Genomic DNA, 24441 nt, shown 5'->3' with positions numbered 1-24441 from the left:
TCACTGGATCTGTGCCGAGGAATAAGAGATAATTTCAGAGTAATATAACGACTCCTAGCTCAAAGGTACGGTGCTTTTTGTACTTTTGCGACGCAAGCATGAGAAGTGCCGATGTTGGAACTTGAAATGCGCTGTCTCATGCTTGAGCTTCAGTCGTACTTGCTTCAAGAAGCATTGTAATATTCTCATATTATCCTCGCTGTGTGTTTACGTTCACGAGGGCACAAACCTTATCTTTTTCCAATGTGAGATATCGGCGAAATGCCACCGTTTGTTCCGCTCTGTCCCAGTAACTTCGTTATCAACGGAGACTGACTTTTTCGCTTGTTTTAGTCACTTTGGAAATCCGTCGTTGTGTCTGTGAATAAAAATGAAAGTTTGGCTCTCTTTGACCAAACATTACAAAAACTTCACAAAAATTGAAATATAACATTTATTCTCTCGATCGACTTTTATCCAGCTAACAAAGTATAATATCGGTTCTACGCTGTGGCGGACCTCATATATCGTTTAGGAGCTTACTCTACTTAAGTGGATGTAGTCTGTCGATCAATTGGCCCTTAGGAACATAGGTGCACCGATTACGAGTTATCGGCCTAGGGAGATGCCACACGAATATCACGACAGTAATCCAGCCCTGAATTAATAACTTTGCCTGGCTGGTCAGATATTGGCGAGTTCGTACTAGAGTATTACGATTTTTGAATGAAAATCACCACTTCCTAAGGAAAACGCACATGCACAGATTAAATACAATGCATGCCTCATAAGATATTTCTCCTTCTCGGTAACGACTGTTGACTCAAATTTGTCCTTACACTGAGACGCAAATCATCATACCAATCCATTACAATATCACTGAACTGTCAATTACCAATCACGTGCATTTAACACAGCTAATCTTTTAAATACTCCGTCTTAAATCCTCTCACTGACTCACAGTAATTACACACAAGTCCTTGAAATTCAGTATGTTTCAAGCCTAGCTCGACACTGAGGGTTTTAAAAGGCCACGGGCGGTCAGACAAGAACTTTTGATTTAACATTTCACATAATTTCAATTTGTGGCAGCGACGGTACGGACACATTGGCGGCTTCTTCTTTCTTCCTCGTCCAGACAGTGGTTGTCCTCTCAGCTGTCATGATTTGCCTACACCGCACGATAGAAGTGGTCAGTCACAACGCGTAATGTGTAAAGGAAATTGATACGAGACTGAATAAATAGATGTGGGTTGTTATTAGTGTACATATTTTGGTGTCATCGTCCGTCATTTACATTGGCACATCCGTATTAGCTACGTTGATTTTCCAATCTGTGACTTAAAACACTCCACTATTGCGAACTCATTTTGAATTCACTTGGATAACAGATCTATAAATCGCTATCCTAGGATAATTTCAACAGGGCTATCACTCATTAACTGTTAAGAGAAACGTTCGAGTTAAATGTGAAAGTAGATTACATTTACACTAGGCCTACAGAGCAACTGAAGGAGCGTTTTGTCACAAAACATTTGTTATTGAATCTCTACTCATGTGACTACGCCACACTGCACTGAAATCGTTAAACTACACATCAGATTAAGTTTCGAAATGCTTCAAATATAAATTTAGGCTCACTGGCCGCGTCCAACTCTCGCTTTCAATAATAAATCTCATACACGCATCAAAAAAAGTTCCCAGAACTCCTGAAGATAGACGTTGACTGAGGATATTGTATCACAGACACAGTCCCTTTGACTGTTCAGAGAAGCCACTAAACCCTCCCAACGATGTAAACAACCATGCGTCCTATTACACGGAGAGGGTCCAACAGCAGATCAGCTCCAGTCATTCCACCAGGAAGGAGGTACATAGCTCGTGTTGTCTGTTGTTCAACCATGCCTAGGCTCGTTCGCGTCCGTATTGTTACTTTGCGCCAGAAAGGGCTCTCAACAAGCGAAGTGTCCAGGCGTCTGGGAGTGAACCAAAGACATGTTTTTAGGAGATACAGAGAGACAGGAACTGTTGGTGACAAGCCTCGCTCAGGCCGCCCAAGGCCTACTACTGCAGTGGATGACTACTACCTACGGATTGCGGTTCGGAGGAACTCTAACCGCAACGTCGCCGTGTTAATAATGCTTTTCATGCATCCACAGGACTCAAACTGTCCGCAATAGGCTGCATGGTGCGTGACTTCACTCCCTACGTAAATATATGGCGAGGTCATTCTTTGCAACCACAACATCATGCAGCGCGGTACAGATGGGCCCAACAACATGCCGAATGGACCGCTTAGGATTGGCATCACGTTCTCTTCTTCGATGAGTGTCGCATATGCCTTCAACCAGACAATAGTCGGAGGCTTAATTGGAGGTAACTCGGTCAGGCTGAACGCCTTAGACACACTGTTCAGCGAGTGCAGCAAGGTGGAGGTTCCCTGCTGTTTGGGATGGCATTATGTGGGGCCAACGTACGCCGCTGGTGGTCAAGGAAGACGCCATAACGGCTGTACGATACGTGAATGCCATCCTCCGACCGATAGTGCAACCATTGCCACAGCATTTTGGCGAGGCATGCGTCTTCATGGACGACAATTCGCGGCTACTTCGTGCAAATCTTGTGAATGACTTCCTTCATGATAACGACATCGCTCGACTAGAGTGGTCAGCACGTTGTCCAGACATGAACCCTGTCGAACATGCCGGGGATAATTTGAACGACGTGACCCACGAATCACTCTGAGGGATATACGCCGAATCACCGTTGAGGAATGGGGCAATCTGGACCGACAGTGCCTTGATGACCTTATGCATAGTATGGCACGACGAAGACTGGCATGCATCAATGCAAGAGGACCTGCTACTGGGTATCAGAGGTACCAGTGCGTACAGCAGTCTGGACCTCCACCTCTTACTTAAGGTCTCGCTGTATGGTGGTACAATGTGCATTGTGTGTTTTTCATGAGCAGTACAAAGGGTGGAAATGATGTTTATGTTGATACAATAGCTACGTAAACTATGTTTAAACAGCGACATATTGATCCAAAATACCTTCTAAATCTGGGAATTACCGAACATGTAACCTGATTATCTCGAGGAATACTAAAGGTGGTGTGTAATCAACTCGAGTAACTGTAAATAAAAGAAAGGGCCGAATAACGAATTGCACTTTGCAAGATTACGGTAAACACAAATTGCTCGTCCTCCTTTACGAGCTTAATCTGTCTGCAGATGTTTCTGAATAAAGCGTCGAGTGAGGAACTGTTATTTTATGCCTGTGTACGGATTAAAGTAATCCACGATCCAGCATTCTTTTATCTCGCTGGCCGCATGAGAGTTCTGGCGCAGAGCGCAGTCCCGGCGGTAAGCGCATTACGCAGAATTGGCCTTCTTTGCACGCTAACTGAACCGCGACCGGCAGCGGGCAGATGGAGTTTGCGGCGAGCAACAAGTTCGCAGATTGGCGCTACAGTTGTTTGCGTTATCGCGAGGCGCCGCGCTATCCATTATGCATGACGGGCAGGCGGTCCGGTCCCAGGCAGCAGGAGGCGGGTGGTAGGCAACCCGCCGTCCTCGGTTCGGCCGCGGAATTGATTACTCGCGCTGCGCGGGGCAGGTGCCGCCGCTCTGACGGTGATTGCCATTCCCTCAAGACTCGGCCCGCCCACGCAGCTTCAAAATAAAGCCCGGCTGTGTGCCGTTATCCTTACTGCGGCGACGGCTCTTTCATTCTGACGTGTGGTGTCCCAGCTGTCGCTACCATCTATAGGAGAGGTACAGGAGATGTGGGAAGACGCTGATATTTAGAACGATTCAACAGAAATGCTGCTTTTTGAAATCCTGTCCCGACGATCGGAGAAATACACTTTTCTCTTTGTATATCAAGCAATAGGCGATTCGACAGTTGAGGCCCTGGAGGGAGTAGTTACCAATCGTTCACCCCCTAGAGAACGGAAATCTGAAAACACCCATACTTCAAATATGGCTGCAGTGTAAGATCAACACTCTCTTCAATTTTCAAGTTTCTATCCTATGTAGTTTTGGCTAGGCGATGATGAGTAAGTGAACCAGTCAGTACAAGATCTTTGGTGGTCAGAAACAGTCTGAAAAGCTTGTAAGGATGTTGCACGGTAGTTTGTACTAAGAAATAATTCTTAAGAAAAAAATTCGATGCTTAGCGGCGTTTCCGAGCTATTTAGCATTGAAGTTAGCCAATCAGGCCGTTGTGCACGAATTCAGGAGGCCCGCCAGATGCAGTTAATGGCAGTTGTTTTCACAGCTTAGATGATAGCGGACGAGACTGCTCAGCTTTTGCCTCCGGTTCGATCCTTACTACATTTTCGGGTCCAATTTTTGTATCACTCTCTTGTTCGGTTTAAGGAAACCAAACCACAAACACGTTTGGCCAAAAATGGTCCAAATGGCTCTGAGCACCATGTTACTTAACATCTGAGGTCATCAGTCCCCTAGAACTTAGAACTACGTAAACCTAACTAACCTAAGGACATCACGCACATCCATGCCCGAGGCAGGATTCGAACCTGCGACCTTTGCCGTCGCGCGGTTCCAGACTGAAGTGCCTAGAACCGCTCGGTCACACCGGCCGGCTACGTCTGGGTTTCAGACTGCTTCTGACAACACTGTATGAAAGAACATTTCCTGATTGATTCACCGACTCATATTCGCCCAGCCGGTACCTCTAAGGATAGTAGCTTGAAATTTAGAGAGGGTCTTGGTCTTATACTGTAGGCATCGTTTGAGAAGGTATTGCTTGAAACTCCACCGCAGAGGGGGTGAAGCAGAGGACAAAATTATTTTTTATCTTTTTTTAATACATCGCTATTGAGACAGTTTTTGAAGCATAACTACGAAAATTGGTACTTGGTTTCTCAGTCAGAAACAAAAAAATACGTGTTTCATCAGTTTTGGAAATCAGACCATAAGGGGGTGAAAAGGTGGATGAATTTTTTTAAAATAAATCATTGTTAAAGAATTACTAAATCATTTCTTATGAGAACTGGTATTTGACATCTTGGTTAGACATAAAAAATATGAGTTTTAGTGTTTTTGGGAATTCAACCCACAAGGATGTGAAACAGGGCAAGAAATAGTTTATGAAAATATTTCATCACGAAAGTACAAGCGCTTTTTGATTAGAAATACATTCGGAAAAGATCATGCTTCTTTAACGTTTATTAACGTGAAAGGTTTAGATCGTGTTGCGATGTATGCACTAAATGAAAGACAGCTTTTTAATAGTCACCATGATAAATTTGGTTTGTCAAGAACTGCATAGAAGAAGAAACGGATCCTTAATAGATTACTTTTTCAGTAGGCGTAACACGTGCTTATAAAATCATTTTTTTTGCAATTGCTCCGCAAAGTAACCATTACTGATGACAGAATAGATACCAACTTCAAATGCGATTCCACGTATAGGAATATTCGATTGAGATGAGAGAATTTAGTATTGGGTGCTTAGACTGGCAGTAATAACAGTAGAACCACTTATCCTATTTGCCTCTTTCTTCTTTTAATTTGCTGTGTGAAATTAAATTGAACCCGCTAGAACATTTTAGCTACGCAGAAACTGGCAGCCAATTAACTGGCGACTAACTCTTTTACAATGCAAGTACAGAAAAATAATAATAACTCAACATATAATCTGTGATAAATATGTTCAAACAAGGACAAATGAAGCGAGTACACAGTTTTAGCCAAAGCGAAGTTTTGTAAGGAATACTATATGAAATGCGTATAATGAGTCATAGGACAGCTACCTTCGTTAAATAGAAATATAATCACACATAACATAATCGAACATCTTAACCAAGGGGAAAGTGAAGCATTCAAGCTACATTTTATGGCCATGCTAGCGATATAAAAAGCTACGGGTTGACGACAAAATCCTAGAGGAACCAGAAGATAGAAATTTTAATAACATAACAATTACAGAATTATGAAACGTACTTAAGTCCATAGAAGATCGAAAACAAACCATGTGAAGAAATTTATGGCAACCAAGGTGTACACCAGAACTACAAAATACAGAAAAGAAATTTCCTGAAATCCGTGACACTCTTTAGGAGACTGGACAGTATGTAGATTTACACATGTTCAGTGGGTGTGACAACATTCAAATTGGATTAAAGAAAAGTAAAAGAAACTCAGACCATACAGTCTACGTGAGCGAAGCAGCCAGTGCTAAGCTAATTGTACCTATAAGGTCTTCCCGCGAGATATACATAGGAAGAAGTAATATTTTGTTTGATTCTTCTGGGAACGTATGCAATCGATTTTTTTACAGTAAATCACGCCTTGATGCAAAACACCTCTTGTAGCTTCTGTCAGTGTAGATGGCTCAGCATCTTCGTCACCGTTTCGAGTTTAGTAGATGTATCCGTAACGGAACCAGCTACTCTTCTATGGATCTTCTTAATTTCCTGCTTCAGTGCTATGTGATACGCGCCCCAGATTGAAGAGCAATTGTTATTCGGACGAGGGTTTCATTGTTTCCTTTCGGGAGGACTACATTTTCTGAAGACTCTTCCAATGAATGACATTTGCCTGCGATTAGTTTTGTGTAGTCCTGGCACTTTAAACCCCTCCGTCAGCACACGCTTAGATATTTAATCGATTTAACTGCCTCCGAGAATGGCCTTGTCACAGTGGAAACACCGGTTTGGCTTGGCTAACACTTGGATGGATGACTGTCCGGTTCTGCCGAGCTCTGTTGGCAAGCGGGGTGCACTCAGCCTTCGTGAGGATAATTCTGAAGTTACTCGACTGAGAAGTCGCGGCTCCGGTGATGAAAACTGACAGTGGCCGGCAGATCGGTGTGCTGATCACATGCACCTCTGTATCCGCATCCAGTGATACCTGTCGATTGAGGATGACACGGAGGTCGGTAGATAGAGTTGAGCCTTCCGAGGCCTGTTCGGTCGGAGTAGCGTATTAACTGCCTCCAGTGATTGTTCTGTAAAAATGTAATCATAAAGTGTCTTTCTGCCCACTTGTGCATAATGCATAACATTTATGTTGAGGGTCAACCATATGCAGGTCTTCCAGCAATTCACCGTAGTTTTCTAGCATTGCCACTTCGCTATAATAAACAGCACCATACACAGAAATCCTTACGGAACTTCTGACATTATCCATTAGGTTATACTTATATACTGCGAAAATTGCTCGTCTTATATCACGCCCTTGGCATATGCCCGACGATAACATTACATCGAAAAATAAATCTCTGTTAATAATGGCATGCCGTGTTGCTTCTAATGCCTCTTCTAGAATTCATTCTACACCGTAAATATCTTTGTAGCAAGCTGATCAAGTGCGAAGTACTTTTTTTGATTCTTTGACTCCACCTTCTGTTAAAAAAATATTCTGTTCCCTCTGCACATTGTCGTTTTTAAATATATCTATCCTCGTACAGCGTGTCACGGATTTCAAGAAATTCTTTTCTGTTATTTACAGCTCTGGTATACTCCTTGGTTGACATAAATTTCTTCAGCTGGTATTTTTTCTGTCTTCAATGGAGTTAAATGCATTTTATAATTCTGTATATGTTACGTTATCAACACTTCTGTCTTCTGTTTCCTCTTGGATTTTGTCATCAAACCATAGTTTTTATTAAGACTCAACCGAGTGAGCCATGGCAATAAAATGTAGCTCGAATGCTTCACTTTCCCCTTGGTTAAAATGTTTGGTTATATTACATGCCACTACTGTCTAATTTACTAACAAATCTGTCCCATGATTCATTATATAAATTTATACAGTGCTCTATATAAAACTACGTTTTTGCTAAAATGATGCATAAGCTTGATTTGTCCTTGTTTGAAGATATTTATTACAGACTGTCTGTTTTGCTTTTATTAGTTTTCTGTGCCTCCGTTCCAAATTTTCAATTCTTTCTATCTTTCATTAAAGCCTTCTTGGTAATAACTTCCACAACAGTTTCATATTTGCACTGCCCTTAACGGTAAATACATTTTCGTTAATCTTTTCCGAAACATATCATATGTATTTCCCATTGTATTCTAGGTAAACTATATACAGTTTAAATTCCGTTTTCACAGCGTTATTAAATACTTTGCTCCTTCTTGTCCAGTATCGGATGTAGCGTAGTTTGGTATGTATATGGTATACACTTACATAACTTTAGACAGGAAGAAAGATCAGTGGTAATCTGGATGGGGAAGGATGTACGATGTAGCCCTGTAAAAGAATCATTCGAACAGTCTTTTGAAAAGATAGAGGTGGGTCACCTCCACAGTTCAAGAAATAAGTCTGCGACGTCTTCACAAAGCACTTTGCCTACTGATCATAATATTTCATGTTATGTCGTCCGGGTCATCGGATGCTAAGATCCAACAGTTATCTCTCAGTTAGCCACAGACACCACTAATTTTGTGGTGATATCGCCGTCACAAATAAGGATAGCGCATTTCAAGTGTGGCTCTCACTAAGAATGAGGACTCGACTGGTAGTGTCCCTGTATGTTTTAAAATCGCAGTTACGTCCACTGTATAAATGTAGCGGGCAAACGTGTACTTTTGTTTCCCTCACGAGAGCGCCCACAGCCTGTCGCGAACGAGATGAACACATTTGGGGATGCAAGCAATTCCTCGAACTCCATCCAGCGGCTTGCGCCACGTTGTTCAGGATCACGCAGCTAAGACGTATTCTCGTAAGTCACAAGAGATACAAGGAACTATGTTTGCTGCACACACATTTTTGCAAAGGAGAGAGTATTTTGAGCTTTTGGTAAAGCACGTCTACATTCCATAAGACGATCTGAGAACTTCGTTGGCAGAGAACATATTAATTTTTATTAAATTTTCATGAATCTACAGCCAAATAATAACTTACGTAGAGAGGGAAGCGTTGCGTTACGTATATCCACCTGGCTTTGACCCGCAACGTATGACGTAACGCAGAGGGATGCCACTCTCGCCTCCGTACAGCAAGCGACGTGGAACGCTGGGAAGACTCCTGGATTGAAAGTGCACGGGTTCAGATCCTCGCCCTCTGATCCAGATTTAAACTTTCCGTGGTTAGAATAAACTACTGGATGTGAACTGCAGAAAGTTCTCGAGATAGGTGCAGAGTCGATTAAGCAACCTTGCTTAATCCAAGACAAGCTTGCATTCCACCTGTATTGTAATCAGTTCAGTGGGTCTTTTCTCCATTTCTTTATTCGAACTCTGTTAACTTACTATTACCGCTTACCCATTTATAGGCTCGTCCAGGAGAGTAAAATACGCATGTTAATTTAGCACGTATTTTCACGAAACTGTTCAAGAATCACCTTAGTAAAGAGTTACTGGTCATACTGTTACTGTTTGTATAGGATCCTTACGTAAAAATCAATCGTGGTTTGGGCCTACATTTGGCACACAAAAGTTCAAATGGTTCAAAAGGCTCTGGGTACTATGGGACTTAACATCTGAGGTCATCAGTCCCCTAGACTTAGAACTACTTAAACCTAACTAACCTAAGGACACCACACACATCCATGCCCGAGGCAGGATTTGAACCTGCGATCGTAGCGGTCGCGCGGTTCCCGACTGAAGCGCCTAGAACCGCTCGGCCACACCGGCCGGCTCACAGAAGTTCTTTATTCTGTTTTTTTATGTACGCCTTTACTCCGCAACGTGTGGCTGAAACTACGGTGTGGGTCAGAACCTTTTTTTGTGATACTGTATGTCATTCTCTACTAGTGGTTGCGTATGATATGACGGAGAAAGTAATGACGTTCTTAACTCGTGTTGCACTGGGTAAGCAAACCCGTTACAAAGCGCGCTGTTGTCTTTGAAGTTTTACCTTCTTCTCTCTCTTGCACGGCAACTCTCTCTTTCTCTTGGTCACTATTTCTCTTTTACTAACCTCTAACCCGTTTAACAAATTCAAGTTGTACTGCACTTCGTAACATTCTTTTAATCACTGTCTACAACTGTGGAGGACAGTAGTTGATAACTTCATATCTTGAGTTACTATTTAAAAGCATTATGCTGGACTCTCAACGCATTCCGTCGACACATGGGGAATCCGATTCCCTTTTAGGTACCCTTGGATGGTATCAAATAGTCCTGTAGACTCCCTGGACACGTTGGTACAGGCTCCATCGCCTGTGACGATGTTCGGCACAAAACTGTTACCATCAGCCTCGTCACGTGCTAGCATTCGCCGGCCGAAGTGGCCGTGCGGTTAAAGGCGCTGCAGTCTGGAACCGCAAGACCGCTACGGTCGCAGGTTCGAATCCTGCCTCGGGCATGGATGTTTGTGATGTCCTTAGGTTAGTTAGGTTTAACTAGTTCTAAGTTCTAGGGGACTAATGACCTCAGCAGTTGAGTCCCATAGTGCTCAGAGCCATTTGACCCATTTTTTTTGCTAGCATTTCCGCATAGGCCAGGAACCTAGCGGGCACATACATTTGAGTCCCCAAAAAGATAGACGAGTGTGTCAACATTACCAACAGAGACGTCCAGTTGAGGAATGAGGTGCGCCGAACACCTCGAATGAGTGTCCGCATGTTCCAACATTGCTGGAGACACAGCTGTGCGCGGCCGGCCGGCAAGCAGGAGATGGGAAGGTTTGTGCGACCTTGTTGCGATGATGACAGACACCTGGCCCAATGATAGACCGTGCCAAATCTGCGTAGACACTCTACAAGCACCTCTGAATATCTGTGATGCCCTTGGTATTCCACCAAAAGAAATTCAGTGACAGCTCTCCTCTTGGAAGCGACAACCGTTGCAGACGCCAGAAGGCTATGTAAATGGCCGCCACCTGTCGGAGCTTCTTCAAACTATAGGGGCTGAGGCGGAATATTTCACGATGTTTCACAACAAATTTCATATTTTTTCAAACGAATTTGGTGGAGAAAAGAAAGTGTTGCATTACTTATTGAACGCTACTAGCATACTAGTTTTGATGTCAGGAACCTCCCCCCAAAGTTTGTAGTAGTATTTCTGGTACACCCAAAATAGGTATATATTTGTTTCTCAATTTAAGAGTCCTCAAAAAAGTGAAACGTACTGAAACGTAGGTAGAAAGATCATGCACGAGCCGCAAAGCAACCAACAAAGGGCACCGCTATTAACCATTGAGTAAATATGACACAGATTAAAAAGAAAGTTACTGAAAATTTAAAAATATGTTACAACTGGAGTGTGGCAACATGACCCTAAGTCTGTGAACGGCATGGTCATTTATAAAAATGGAAAAGTGGAAAAATATGCCGCAGGTTTCCTTGGCGCCAAAGTGTTGCTCATTGAATTTCGAAATCGTGATGAAAAGACAGATCAACAACTATAAGCATTATTTTACTGCCTTCCCCATTGACCATTCCAATGTCTTGCACATCGTATCACACCTTATGAAAGAGTGAGTAGAAAACAATTAACAAGTCTACTATGGCTGACTGTACCCACCTGGATACGGCACGAAATCTCCGAGACCGATAAAAAGGTAAACATGAAACAGCACATTGGAAATTACGGAACTTCTCTCGTAAGAAGATAAATGAGAGAAACGTTCCTTCAAACAGCTTCGTTAAAACTAAATGAGCAAACAATACTTGATGTCGACGAATTGCGACGTCATTAAGTTATTTTTGGAAAAGCTACGGAATCCCCGTAATATTCAAGTGACCACAGGACGAAAGCAATGGGGAAATACCTCCACTTGTGACACAGGAGGCACCCAGTTTCAGATCTCAAATGGAAGAGCGCTCATTAAAAACAGTGTGCTACATTTTCATAAAAGGACGCACAAAGCACAATTTTGTATATATTTTTGTTTCAGATGTAGACGTTCTGGATGGAAAGTTAACCAAGAAGTTAAAATTAAGTTTCTGCATATATTATAGGAAGCCCACAAATTTTTCAATCCAGAATGCTCTTTCACTAATTAATACTAACATAAAGAATAGATTGAAAGCGATTTCTCGCCGGATGGCGGCGAGGTTAAACCTCGACATCGACTGAACAGTTATATTAAACCGGTCATTGCAAAAGGAATTCAACATGCAACACACAGCTCCGATTATACTCTTACATCAGCTATTAAAACACAAGCAGATTTTAAACTGTAGCTGTTCTTTCAGGAGGACCCAGAAACTGTCTTTTTGGTGTTTTGGAGGTTTTCTACACAAGCACCTCGGTGGTTCAGAAGCTACGTTTAACCGTTTTAATAGGAGCGTGGAATGTCATAATTTTGAACATGGTAGGGAAGTTAGAATATCTGAAAAGGAAAACGCTAAGGCTCAGTCTAGATATCGTGAGGATCAGTGGAGTACAGCGTAAGGGAGACAAGGATATCTGGCCAGATGAGCGGGAATGGCATAACAGGAGTAGGATTCGTTATGATTAGGAAGGTAGAGCAGAGAGTTACTGTTAATTCAGCGACAGAGTATCCTCGTCAGAATCGACAGCAAACCGTCGCTATCAACAATAGTTCAGATATAATACGCCAACTTCACAAGCCGAAGATGAAGATATAGATGAAGTATATTAGGATGTAAAACGGATAATTCAGTATGTAAGAGGAGATGAAAATCAAAGTCATGGGAGATAGGAATGCGGCTGTAGGGGAAGGAATAGAAGGACTTGTCACTGGAGAATATGGCCTTGGTACTAGGAATGAGAAAGATTAATTGAGTTCTGCAGTAAATTTCAGCTATTAAAAGCGAATACTCTGTTCAAGAATCACAAGAGGAGGAGGTATACTTGTATACTTGGACAAGGCCGGGAGATACAGGAATGTTTCAGTTAAATTACATCATGGTAGACAGAAACTCCCAAATCGGATACTGGATTGAAGGGGTACTCAGAAGCACATACAGCAGATGTAGACTCAGATCATAATTAACTAATGGTGAAGAGTAGGCTGAAGATTAAGAAACTAATCAGAAAGAATCAATGTGCAAAGAAGTGGGATACGGAAGTAGTAAGGAATGAAGAGGTACGCTTGAATTCTCTGAGGCTATAGAGGCTGTAGATACTGCGATAGAGAATAGCTGAGTAGGCAGTTCAGTTGCAAAGGAATGGACTTTCCTGAAAAGGGTCATCACAAAAAATGGAGAGAAAGCCGTAGGTACAAAGAAAGTAACTTCGGAGAAATCATCGGTAACAGAAGAAATATTTCAGTTGATCGATGAAAGACGAAAATACAAAAATGTTTAGGGGAATTAAGGAATACAGAAATACAAGTCACTAGGGAATGAAATAAATAGGAAGGGCATGGAAGCTAAGGCAGGGTGGCTGCAAATGAAATGTGAAGAAATAGAAAAAAATGTATGGTCGGATGGACTGACTCAGCAAACAGAAAAACAAAATTAAAAGCAAGGACGATAACATTAAGAATGCAATGGGAATTCCAATGATAAATGCAGACGAGAGAGCGGATAGGTGGAAAGAATACATAGAAGGCCTCGGAGAGGACTTGTCTCATGACGTGATAGAAGAAGAAACAGGACTCGATATAGAAGAGATTGAATCCGTGTTTAGACGGCTTTGGAAGACTTGAAATCCAATAGGGCTGAAGTGATAGATAATATTCCATAGAATTTCTACAATCACTGAGGGATCTGGCAGCAAAACGATTGTTCACGTTGGTGTGTAGATGTGGTGTGGCGATGTACCATCTGACTTAATAAGAGACATAATCCAGACAATTCCGAAGATTGTAAGAGCCGACAGTTGCAAGAATTGTCGCACAAGCTTCTTAACAGCCCATGCATCCAAGTTGCTGACATGAATAATATACAGAAGAACGGAAAAGAAAATTGGGAACAGGTAAGACAAAAGAAAAATCAAGAGAGGTTCATGGGATTCGTCGACCTGGAGAACCCGTTCTACACCGTAAAATGGTGCGAGATATTCGAGATTTTGAGAAAAACAGGGGTAAGCTATAGGAGAAAACTGTTTATATACAATATGTACAAGAGCCAAGAGGGAATAATAAGCGTTGAAGACGAAGATTGAAAGAAATAAAAGGGGTGTAAGATAGGGATGTATTCCTGCACCCCTATTGTTCAAGCTATAAGTCAAAGAAGAAATGACGGAAATAAAAGCAAGGTTCATGAGTGAAATTAAAGTTCGAGGTGAAAGGATATAAATGATAAGATTCGCTGGTGAAATTGCTGTCCTCAGAGAAAGTGAAGAACAATTAGAAGGAACTACTAAATGAAATAAACAGTCTACTTAGTACAATATACGGCTTGAGAGCTAATCGAAGAAAGACGAAAGTAATGAGAAGTAGTAGAAATGAGAGCAGCGAGAAACGTTAGGATTGGTGTTTAGGAAGTAGATGAAGTTAAGGAATTTTGCTATCTAGGCAGAAAATTAAGTCATGACGGACGGAGCAAGGAGAACATAAAAAGCCGACTAGTTCAGGTAGAAAGGGTATTCCAGGCCAAAAGAAGTCTATTGTATTAACCATAGAAAGAAAAATTCCTGGAGGATTGTATGGTATGTTGGACTGTTGGAAAACCGGAAAAGAAGAGATTCGAAGCATTTGAGATGTGGTACTACAGAAGAATGTTGAAAATTAGGTGGAATGATAAAATAAGGAACGAGGAGGTTCTCCGCAGAATCGGCGAGGCAAGAAATATATGTAAAACACTGACAGGATGATAGGATCTCTGTTAAGACGTATACAAAGCAGTGAAGCGCATATGCATATACTGGTATTCTTGCTCACATTGACGATGTGGATCTTCTATCTTAACTTTCAACTACAAAACATGGAAGTAGAAACTGAAGTACCTTACCGTTGCGTTTAAGAGATAGCTAAAACTCTTTGAACACCGTAACACTTCACAAAATATATTGCCTCTCGAAGCAGGTGCTTACAAGAAACCCAAAATTCTACATGTGCCCGCAGTCACGATGGAAAAAAAGTTGCTTTACACAGTGCATTCCACAGGTACACTTTAAGAATCGGTAAATATTATTAGAGAGACTAGGAACTACATTCTGGTCGCTGTTCGGCCACCCTGATTGGGATTTTCATAGTGATTCCAAAGAAAAACGGTACATTACCGGAATGGTTCTTTAAATAGGACACGGTAAACTCATTTCCATACTTCACTTAAAAAGGCTCGTACTCCAACACTAATGACTTATTTGTTGATGAAATGTTGAAATCTATCTTTTACACCAAGGCGGCAAAACTACTATCTATAGATGCAGAATATTTGCAACTTACAACTACAGCTACTTTTAAGCATTCCATTGATGATGGGGCTATGGAGAATTCAGCCCTAAGGTTAATCATGAAAAAGAAAAAATAAATCGCTTCACAGTTTAGTTAAATACTCTAAGCGACATCTGCGGAGGCAGTATCTGCGGCCGACCACTTGGGGCGTCACTTCACGAGTGGTGCTGTTGGTCCGTGGTTTAACATTGTAAATTACTGAAGATTTTTACAACGAAAACGTGGTCCTAAAACGAAAATCGGCACCTCTAATCGATGTGTACGAAACAGGAAACCTTTACTGCCCAACCTGAAGTTATTCCTCTCCTGTGGACGGTGTGGCTACAAACTCTTCACGTGCATCCATCCGATTACTATTACCATTGCTAACAGATCTCTACATGATCACATCAGAGAATTTGCTGGGCGACTATTAGTGATGCTACTTCACGCTCTCTTATTTCATATGGTGATCTCCTAGTTTGTGGACTGTATTCCAAAGAAAGGTTCCTTCACATCCATGTAACAACTTTGATACTGGTGAACCAAAGGCATCGGCGCAACACTGCAGTTCAATGTTATATATTCGAGTGACTAGGTCGTAAACGTAAGTGATTTGCGTGAGAACTTCTGTTTTGGTAATCTGCTGTAGAATACACGATTCTAGTGTGACAAAGTTCTTTGAAAGCCACGAAACTGAACCAAATTATCCAAGCGGCTAATTTCAGGCCATACCACGTCGAAACCTGTACATAAAATCTTCAATCTTGCTAGAATCGCTGCTCGTGAACTTCATCGACACGTTCCCAACTAGCCACTAAGGAATTATGAACAGATGGGCCAATGCCGCCCAATACTTGGCCAACAGTGCAACTGATCGGTACCTGATGTCCGGAAATAGTCTCGTCTGATCTTGTCTTTGAAAGAACGCTTGAGAGAATGCGAAGAGCTATAGCGCGGGGGAAGCTTCTTGCAATGGTTCATCGTTCAGGAGAAACTCTACATCTCGGTGGCAGAGAATGGGGAAAAACTTCAGTAAAATTCAGTTTGAATATCCCGCCGAAAATGTATATCTACTGAAAAAAGGCCTGCAGACTAAGTTTTCGTATAGTTCGTGCCTCTATTGTTAGTCCGCGTCATCAGTGAGAGATATACGACCAACTCCTTCGCAGATTCAAATGCAGTACAGCCAGACACCTTTCTCTTTAAATTCTTTCTTTCTCTTGCTTGTGCCGCTTTTCCCGCGGATACGCAGGGTCGGCATGGTTAATCGGATGTGGCAATGTTAGTTGAAGGGGTGGTCGGATGCCCTTCTTGTCACCACCCCGTACCCCCCCCCCCCTCCCCTTGGAAGGAAGTAGTGTACCCCAACTGTTTGTGACTAGTGTAATCAATGGAATAGTGCGAGAGTGTTCAGATGTCTGCGAGCCGTGTAACTGAGGCGGGAGGTCGGGACCATCGGGGTATTCACCTAGGGGGATGTAGAAAGCCGCCTAAAAACCACATGCAGGCTGGCCGGCACACCGGCCCTCGTCGCTAATCCGCCGGGCGGATTAGACCCGGGGCCGGTGCGCCTACCCAAGTCCAGGAAGCAGCGAGTTAGCGCGCTCGACTAGCCTGGTGGCTACACCTTTCTCTTCAAATGTTGTTCCCTAATCGTTTTCTGATCATATGACCCATTAATGTCTGCAGCGGAACGTCCCGATGCAGTGTATATCAGATTTTGCAATATTTTATTCATCTTAGTAAAGTGTATTTGGGTCTGTGGGTTATGTAATGTAAAGAAGAGTATTTCCAATAGTCACTGTACATTAAACTCTCATTTCATGCATGTCTGCTTACCAAATCCAACAAAAACTATGTGTCCTATGCTGATAGTTATCGAAACAACCTTCACATAGCTTACTCTGACAATAGGTCACATGGTTTCTGCTTGCATCTGATAAAGAGCACATACAATCTTGACATCAATGATGAATTAATAGTTTTAAAAATGTGACTACTGGATATTTTCATCATACATCTTAGATATTTTCATATAGACATGATTTGATGTAGTTTTGTCAATACGAAATTCCCAGTATTAAGAATCAGTAACCAACCAATGATAATTCAGTATTGGCTTTCCCTCAGCGTATTCCTTTATAATTCGGTCCGTTACATCGTCCTACTTTTTTTTAGAGCCACAGCGTACATTTTAAGAACTTTCACGTGATGAAGATTTTTGGGAATACAAGCTCTCTGAAACCGTAATCTGACGTACCGTTGACGGGAGTTGTGAAGGTTTCTGACCGAGGCACTGTACGTGGTCTTTATTCACTAATCAGTGTCCCTAATCAACGAAATAGAACATAAAAGATATACTGAATTCGGGTTTCAGGTGTTTTACGTATTTCTCTTGACTTTTCGATTCGTTGTAAGGGAGCTAAAATCTCAGGAAGAGGTAACACAAATAAAGTTGTAACACACGCTATGATGTTTAATACAGGGGACACCATCTTTGGTAAAGAAACATCATCAGAGTCAGGTAGGAGCTGCACATCCAAAGAATACAGATGACACCGTGCGGCAAGGCGCCTCACCCCGGCACGACCTGGCCGCGCCTGTTGGGGTAGAGCTCGGGGTGGTGGCCGTAGCGCGCGTACACCTCCAGCTGCTGCTCCACACGGGACTCGAAGCTGAAGTAGGTCTGGTCTGTGAAGTTGTCCACGTGGAACACCACCTTGACGAAGCTCGTCTCCGAGATGAACGTCTGCGGCTGCTCCGTCTCGCCGCAGAACATGCCCGGATCCTTGCGGTTACTCAGCTCCGTCTTCGCATTGCCGTCTACGATCTGAAAGAAAAAGGAGAAGAACAGGTAGTTGAATAATTTCTCTTCTGTTAACTAGCAAGACGAATAATATTAAATGTGAATGAAAACTTTGCCATATAAATAACATGCTAGTACTGTGCAGTCACATGATACACTACTGGTCATTAAAATTGCTACACCAAGAAGAAATGCAAATAATAAACGCGTATTCATTGGACAAATATGTTATACTAGAACTGACATATGATTACATTTTCACGCAATTTTGGTGCGTAGATCCTGAGAAATCAGTACCCAGAACAACCACCGTAATAACGGCCTTGATACGCCTGGGCATTGAGTCAATCAGAGCTTGGGTGGCGTATATAGGTACAGCTGCCCATGCGGTTTCAACACGATACCACAGTTCATCGAGAGTAGTGACTGGCGTATTGTGACGAGCCAGTTGCTCGGCCACCATTGACCAGACATTTTCAATTGGTGAGAGATCTGGAGAATGTGCTGACCAGGGCAGCAGTCGAACATTTTCTATATCCAGAAAGGCCCATACAGGACCTGCAACATGCGGTCGTGCATTATCCTGCTGAAAAGTAGGTTTCGCAGGGATCGAATGAAGGGTAGAGCCACGGGTCGTAACACATCTGAAAGGTAACGTCCACTGTTCAAAGTGCCGTCAATGCGAACAAGAGGTCACAGAGACGTGTAACTAATGGCACCCCATACCATCACGCCCAGTGATACGCCAGTATGCCAATGACGTATACACGCTTCCAATGTGCGTTCACCGCGATGTCGCCAAACACGGATGCGACCATCATGATTCTGTAAACAGAACCTGGATTCGTCCGAAAAAATGACGTTTTGCCATTCGTGCACCCAGGTTCGTCGTTGAGAACACCATCGCTGGCGCTCCTGTCTGTGATGCAGCGTCAAAGGTAACCACAGCCATGATCTCCGAGCTGATAGTCCATGCTACTGCAAACGTCGTCGAACTGTTCGTGCAGATGGTTGTCTTGCAAACGTCCCCATCTGCTGACTCAGGGATCGAGACGTGGCTGCACGATCCGTTACAGCCATGCGGATAAGATGCCTGTCATATCGACTGCTAGTGATACGAGGCCGTTAGGATCCAGCACGGCGTTTCATATTACCCTCCTGAACCCACCGCTTCCATATTCTAGACCGCATCTCGTGGTCGTGCGGTAGCGTTCTCGCTTCCCACGCCCGGGTTCCCGGGTTCGATTCCCGGCGGGGTCAGGGATTTTCTCTGCCTCGTGATGGCTGGGTGTTGTGTGATGTCCTTAGGTTAGTTAGGTTTAAGTAGTTCTATGTTCTAGTGGACTGATGACCATAGATGTTAAGTCCCATAGTGCTCAGAGCCATTTGAACCATTTGAACCATATTCTGCTAACAGTCATTGGATCTCGAACAAAGCGAGCTGCAATGTCGCGATACGATAAACCGCAGTCGCGATAGGCTGCAATTTGACCTTTATCAAAGTCGCAAACGTGATGGTACGCATTTCTCCTCCTTACACGAGGTAGCACAGCTACGCTTGACCAGGCAACGCCGGTCAACTGCTGTTTGTGTATGACAAATCGGTTGGAAACTTCCCTCGTGTCAGCACGTTGTAGGTGTCGCCACCGGCGCCAACCTGGTCTGAATGCTCTGAAAAGCTAATCATTTGCATATCAGCATCTTCTTCCTGTCGTTTAAATTTCGGGTCTGTACCACGTCTTCTTTGTGGTGTAGCAATTTTAATGGCCAGTAGTGTAGTATCAGTTGTAGTGGAATACACTGTGCAGTGTCATCACTCTTTACATCACCTCAATCTATTTCAGCACTGACTACAGAAATATGTGGCCTATGAGGAGCTGCTCAACCACTGTATCCCATTCTTTTCAACTCCATTTGCATAGTTATTATGGTAGCTGCACTCCTCGTACAACTTTGGACCTCACGAGTGATTGCTCCCGCTTATTTCGCGCGATATTTTTACAACCACTCTCAGTAATGCTCGGTGTGCCTTGTACGTCAGTTCATTCATGAGGTTTACCTGGTCTTGGTATAGCTGTGGTAGTTCCTTCGATTCTCTTCTTCACATTCACACCACCAGCAGTCAACTGGGGCTGCTTTAGAAGGGTTGAAATGCCGTTGATGGAATTGTTACTCATGTGACATCCAATGACTAGACCACGTTCGAAGTCACAGAATTCGCATGAGCCATATAACTGCGGTTGCTGCTTCTCTGTTAACAACTGGCCCCACCTCCCCTCTCTCCCACCTATCTTCCGCATTATACAGGAATGTCTGTGTATTTCATACAGTGTATTATAGTAGAAAGAGCAGATGATTTAATTGGTATGTCATTTGCGGCTATACAAAGTGTCAAATGTACTAAACATAGCAGACTCCTCTGGTCTCCAGTCTAGTTGACCATAGCCAGCAACTTATTTCGAATGATAAATAACGGTACGACTGCATGCTGCTTCATTTTTACGCCAAAGTTCATGCATCGTGATTACTTTTGAGTGACGGCGTGCCAGTTTCTACTGAACCCACAAGCACATGTTCATATTGTGAAAAGCCTGGAGGTCGTGCTTGTTAGGGCAACAGTCGAAAACCTTCTATATCGAGGCAGGTCAGGACTGCAAAGGAAAACTTCTGGTCTGGAGTTATTTTTTCAGAACATAAGTCACAGCCCTAGTCCTTGACCAGTCACAAATGTAGTGTCTGTTGTCCGAAACACTGGCTATGCGAAACAAAGATGATCGTTTAGTGTACCAGATGGCACCCCATACTATCAAGCCAGGTGGTGGACCCATATGACGACGACGAATGCAGTTCGACAACCTTCATTCCCATTCGAGCGTACGTTCCATTACGAGGCTCTACGCAGAACGAGGATCGCCTCAAAAGGCCAAATGGTGCGGCCTCTGTATCCACTCCATGGAACACTGAAACAAAAAGTCAAATCAGCTGTCACCACTTGCTAACAGATAGTACATTCATATTCTGTACCCTACAACTCAAACTGCCCATCCCCCAACTCCCTCCCCAGGCACACACACACACACACACACACACACACACACACACACACACACAAACACAAAAAGGCATATATACGCCCTTCAGTTCACTCTCTCTCTCTCATAAACATACACGATATAAACATCATGAAAAGAAGTTGGTTTTGAACATATACTTCGTTGCGTTGGCAATGTGTAGGTAAACACACCAAAGAGGAGAAAACACGTAATCAAGTTAAAATGTTTACATTGTTAAAAGCACAGTGTTCGAAGAAATAGTTATATCGCGTGGCAAAAGAATAAAAGTACACCACAAAAAATAAAGAGAAACATGGTAAATAGTGTGAAAAAGGTCGGAACTCAAAATTGTGCTTATATATCGGTAATAAAGTGGTAGTGCTACCTCCAGACCAGTTGAGAGGAAACGCAGATCACAGAAGATCGTAAGTAATTACTTTTTTTGCATAAAAAGTCACGACGTTTATTGTTGTCGTTCAGCGCACCACTGTCAGTGCTGCTCACTCTACTGCCACGTCAACGGAAGCCCCAACAGTCGTAGTCGTGGAGCCAATGCGTGATGCTTCATACTGAGTCGAGCTATTGCTACATGTCTTGCTGCAAAGTTACCCGTCTCCTGACTCAAGATACACGGCGTAGCAGTACGATCTTGCTAGAACATGCGGACAGTAATTCTGCTATCTCAAGATCGTGTATGGTTTTGAGTGGAGCCTTTCGTGTAGCCACCGGTTGTGTATCCCATGACATTCGTGGTAATCCGACCAACGTGAATGGCAATATCTCGAATCGGTGAACTGCTGTCTCGGTAGGCAACGACATTGTAGCTGTCGAATTAGGACGGGCGCTGAAAGACGTTTCTCCTTGTTGTACGAGACATAATACGAACCTCTCGAAGACAACACTGAAAAGCGATTTGGGAATAAGAAAGCCACTGGATAATCTTTCCTGATGTACAGAGTGTAGTCGGTGTTACTGCTAGCCACTTTGTACGATTGGGCTGACGTGCTAATTTACGAAGGGCGTCAAATAAGTAATGCAACGCATTTTTTCTCGGCCATTTTCTGTTGAAAAAAATGCTAAATGTTTTGTGTGACAGCGTGGAATATATCTGATTCAGTCCCTATAGTTTCACGGAGTTACGATATGTGGCGGTGCTATGCGTATCTTTCAAAATTGCGTCTGTAACTGAAGTACGTTCCAAGGAGAGAGCTGTCAGTGAGTTCCTTCTGGCGGAAAACCAAAACCTCGCAGATAATCATAGGTGCTTGCAGAATGTCTAGAGAGACTTGGCTGTGAACAAAAGCACAGTAAGTCGTTGGGTGAGGCGTCTGTCACCATCGGAACAAGGTCGCGAAAACATGTCCGATCCCCCCACCCCCCCACCCCTTTCCGACCAGCTGCACATAGCTGAGACTTCCGCAATGTTGAAACGTGCGGACACTCTTAGTCGAGGGGACTGATGGAAGACAATCAAAGACCCAGCTGCGCAACTGGACGCCTCTATTGGTAGTGCTGACACTCTCGTCCACCAGTTAAGGTGTTCAAAGGCGTGTGCCCACTGGGTTCCTCGGCTATGCGGAACTGCTTGCACGTTGCGAGGCTGATCGTGATAATTTTGTTTCGAACATCGTCACAGGTGGAGAAATATGAGTTCATAACTTCGAAGGAAAAGCAAAACGGCAATCCATGGAGAGACGCCACATCGCCACTCCTCCGACAAAAAGTTCAAAGCCACACCCACAGCTGGTACAGTCATGGCGACGGTCTGCTGAGTCGCAACGGGTTATTTTGTTTGATGTACTCTCTCGTGGCGCCAAGATCAGCTCTGAAGTGTATTGTGCTACCCCATGGAAATTGATGAAACGACTTCAGCTTGTTCGTCGCCACAAAATTGCATGCGAACTTCTCCATGACAACGCAGCCCCTCACACAAGTCGGCGCACCCGAGCGGAGCCCCTCATCCACCCTACAGCCCGGATATCACACATTCCGACGGCCATATGTTTCGCCCATTGAAGCATGCGCTCCAGAGAAAGCAGTACACGGATGTTGGGGAGACTACACATGCAGCAGGACGTTGGAACCGCAGTCGACAAGTGGAATGGTACTATGCGGGATTCAGGCCCTTCCAGTAAGCCGCCGTAAGGCGGTCGCAATGAATACACATTATGTTTGAAAACAGGGTTTTGTAGCGAAAAGAGTGGGGAATAATGTGGTGTATTGGAATCCTGAATGAAACCAACATGTTTTCTCAGAAAATGTGTTGCCTTACTTATTGAATGCCCCTCGTGTATATCCAGGCATGTTGTATATTTAATGACAGTTTAGCGTTTCATGCGCAACTTATCATCAGTCAGCTCGTTCATAAAGCGATTTCTTAACAATTGGAAAATTTGGAAATTCGTGCTAAGGTCTTATGGGACCAAACTGCTGAGGTCATCAGTCCCTAAGCTTACGCACTACTTAATGTAACTTAAACTAACTTATACTAAAGACAACACACACACCCATGTCCGAGGGAGGACTCGAACCTCCGACAGGGGGTCCCACGCCGGCCGTGACAGGACGCCCAAGACCGCGCGGCTACCCCGCACGGTTCGTAACAATTGTTGCCACCAAACCTACTGCTAGGAATTTTAGCGGACGGACTGCGAGAGGATAGCAAGCGTCTCCAGGTCCGAGCAGTTAATTCACACGATGCGATTTTATTGCACTCCTACGAGTTGACTATACAATGCTATGCTAAGTATAAGAAAAAAAAGAAGAGTGACAAGCTTGTTTGGGTGGTCATCCTCTGCAGCAAACACAGAAATACTTGTTTTGTAAAGAAACTTCATTTTCCTGCTGCCACTTAATTTATTTTTCCCAGACGCGTTTCGTCTTTTCCTTGCTCTAAGGCATCATCAGTAGGATCTCTAACGATACAGTTTTGTTATTTTTAGATTATCGAACAATTAACGTCGTGACTTTTTATGCAAAAAAAGTAATTACTTACGATCTTCTGTGATCTGCGTTTCCTCTCAACTGGTCTGGAGGTAGCACTACCACTTTATTACCGATATATAAGCACAATTTTGAGTTCCGACCTTTTTCACACTATTTACCATGTTTCTCTTTATTTTTTGTGGTGTACTATTATTCTTTTGCCACGCGATATAACTATTTCTTCGAACACTGTGCTTTTAACAATGTAAACATTTTAACTTGATTACGTGTTTTCTCCTCTTTGGTGTGTTTACCTACACATTGCCAACGCAACGAAGTTTCAAAACCAACTTTTTTTCATGATGTTTATATCGTGTATGTTTATGAGAGAGAGAGAGTGAACTGAAGGGCGTATATATGCCTTTTGTGTGTGTGTGTGTGTGTGTGTGTGTGTGTGTGTGTGTGT

General features: G+C 43.2%; 1 protein-coding gene across 1 annotated transcript in view; it reads right to left on the bottom strand.

Moving 5' to 3' along the window:
* The window catches only part of LOC126235059 (uncharacterized), a 90437-nt gene extending 72452 nt beyond the window's left edge, over positions 1-17985 (bottom strand). The window contains exon 1 of the mRNA XM_049943795.1: positions 17771-17985. Within this exon, the coding sequence (XP_049799752.1) occupies positions 17771-17970 (200 nt within the window). The 5' untranslated portion in view covers positions 17971-17985. The remainder of the gene's footprint in view (positions 1-17770) is intronic.
* Positions 17986-24441: the final 6456 nt, after the last annotated feature.

This window comes from Schistocerca nitens, chromosome 2 (genome assembly GCF_023898315.1).
Source record: "Schistocerca nitens isolate TAMUIC-IGC-003100 chromosome 2, iqSchNite1.1, whole genome shotgun sequence".
Lineage (NCBI taxonomy): Eukaryota > Metazoa > Arthropoda > Insecta > Orthoptera > Acrididae > Schistocerca > Schistocerca nitens.
The sequence above is the reverse complement of the archived record's forward strand: the minus strand, read 5'-3'. Positions and strand labels throughout refer to the sequence as shown.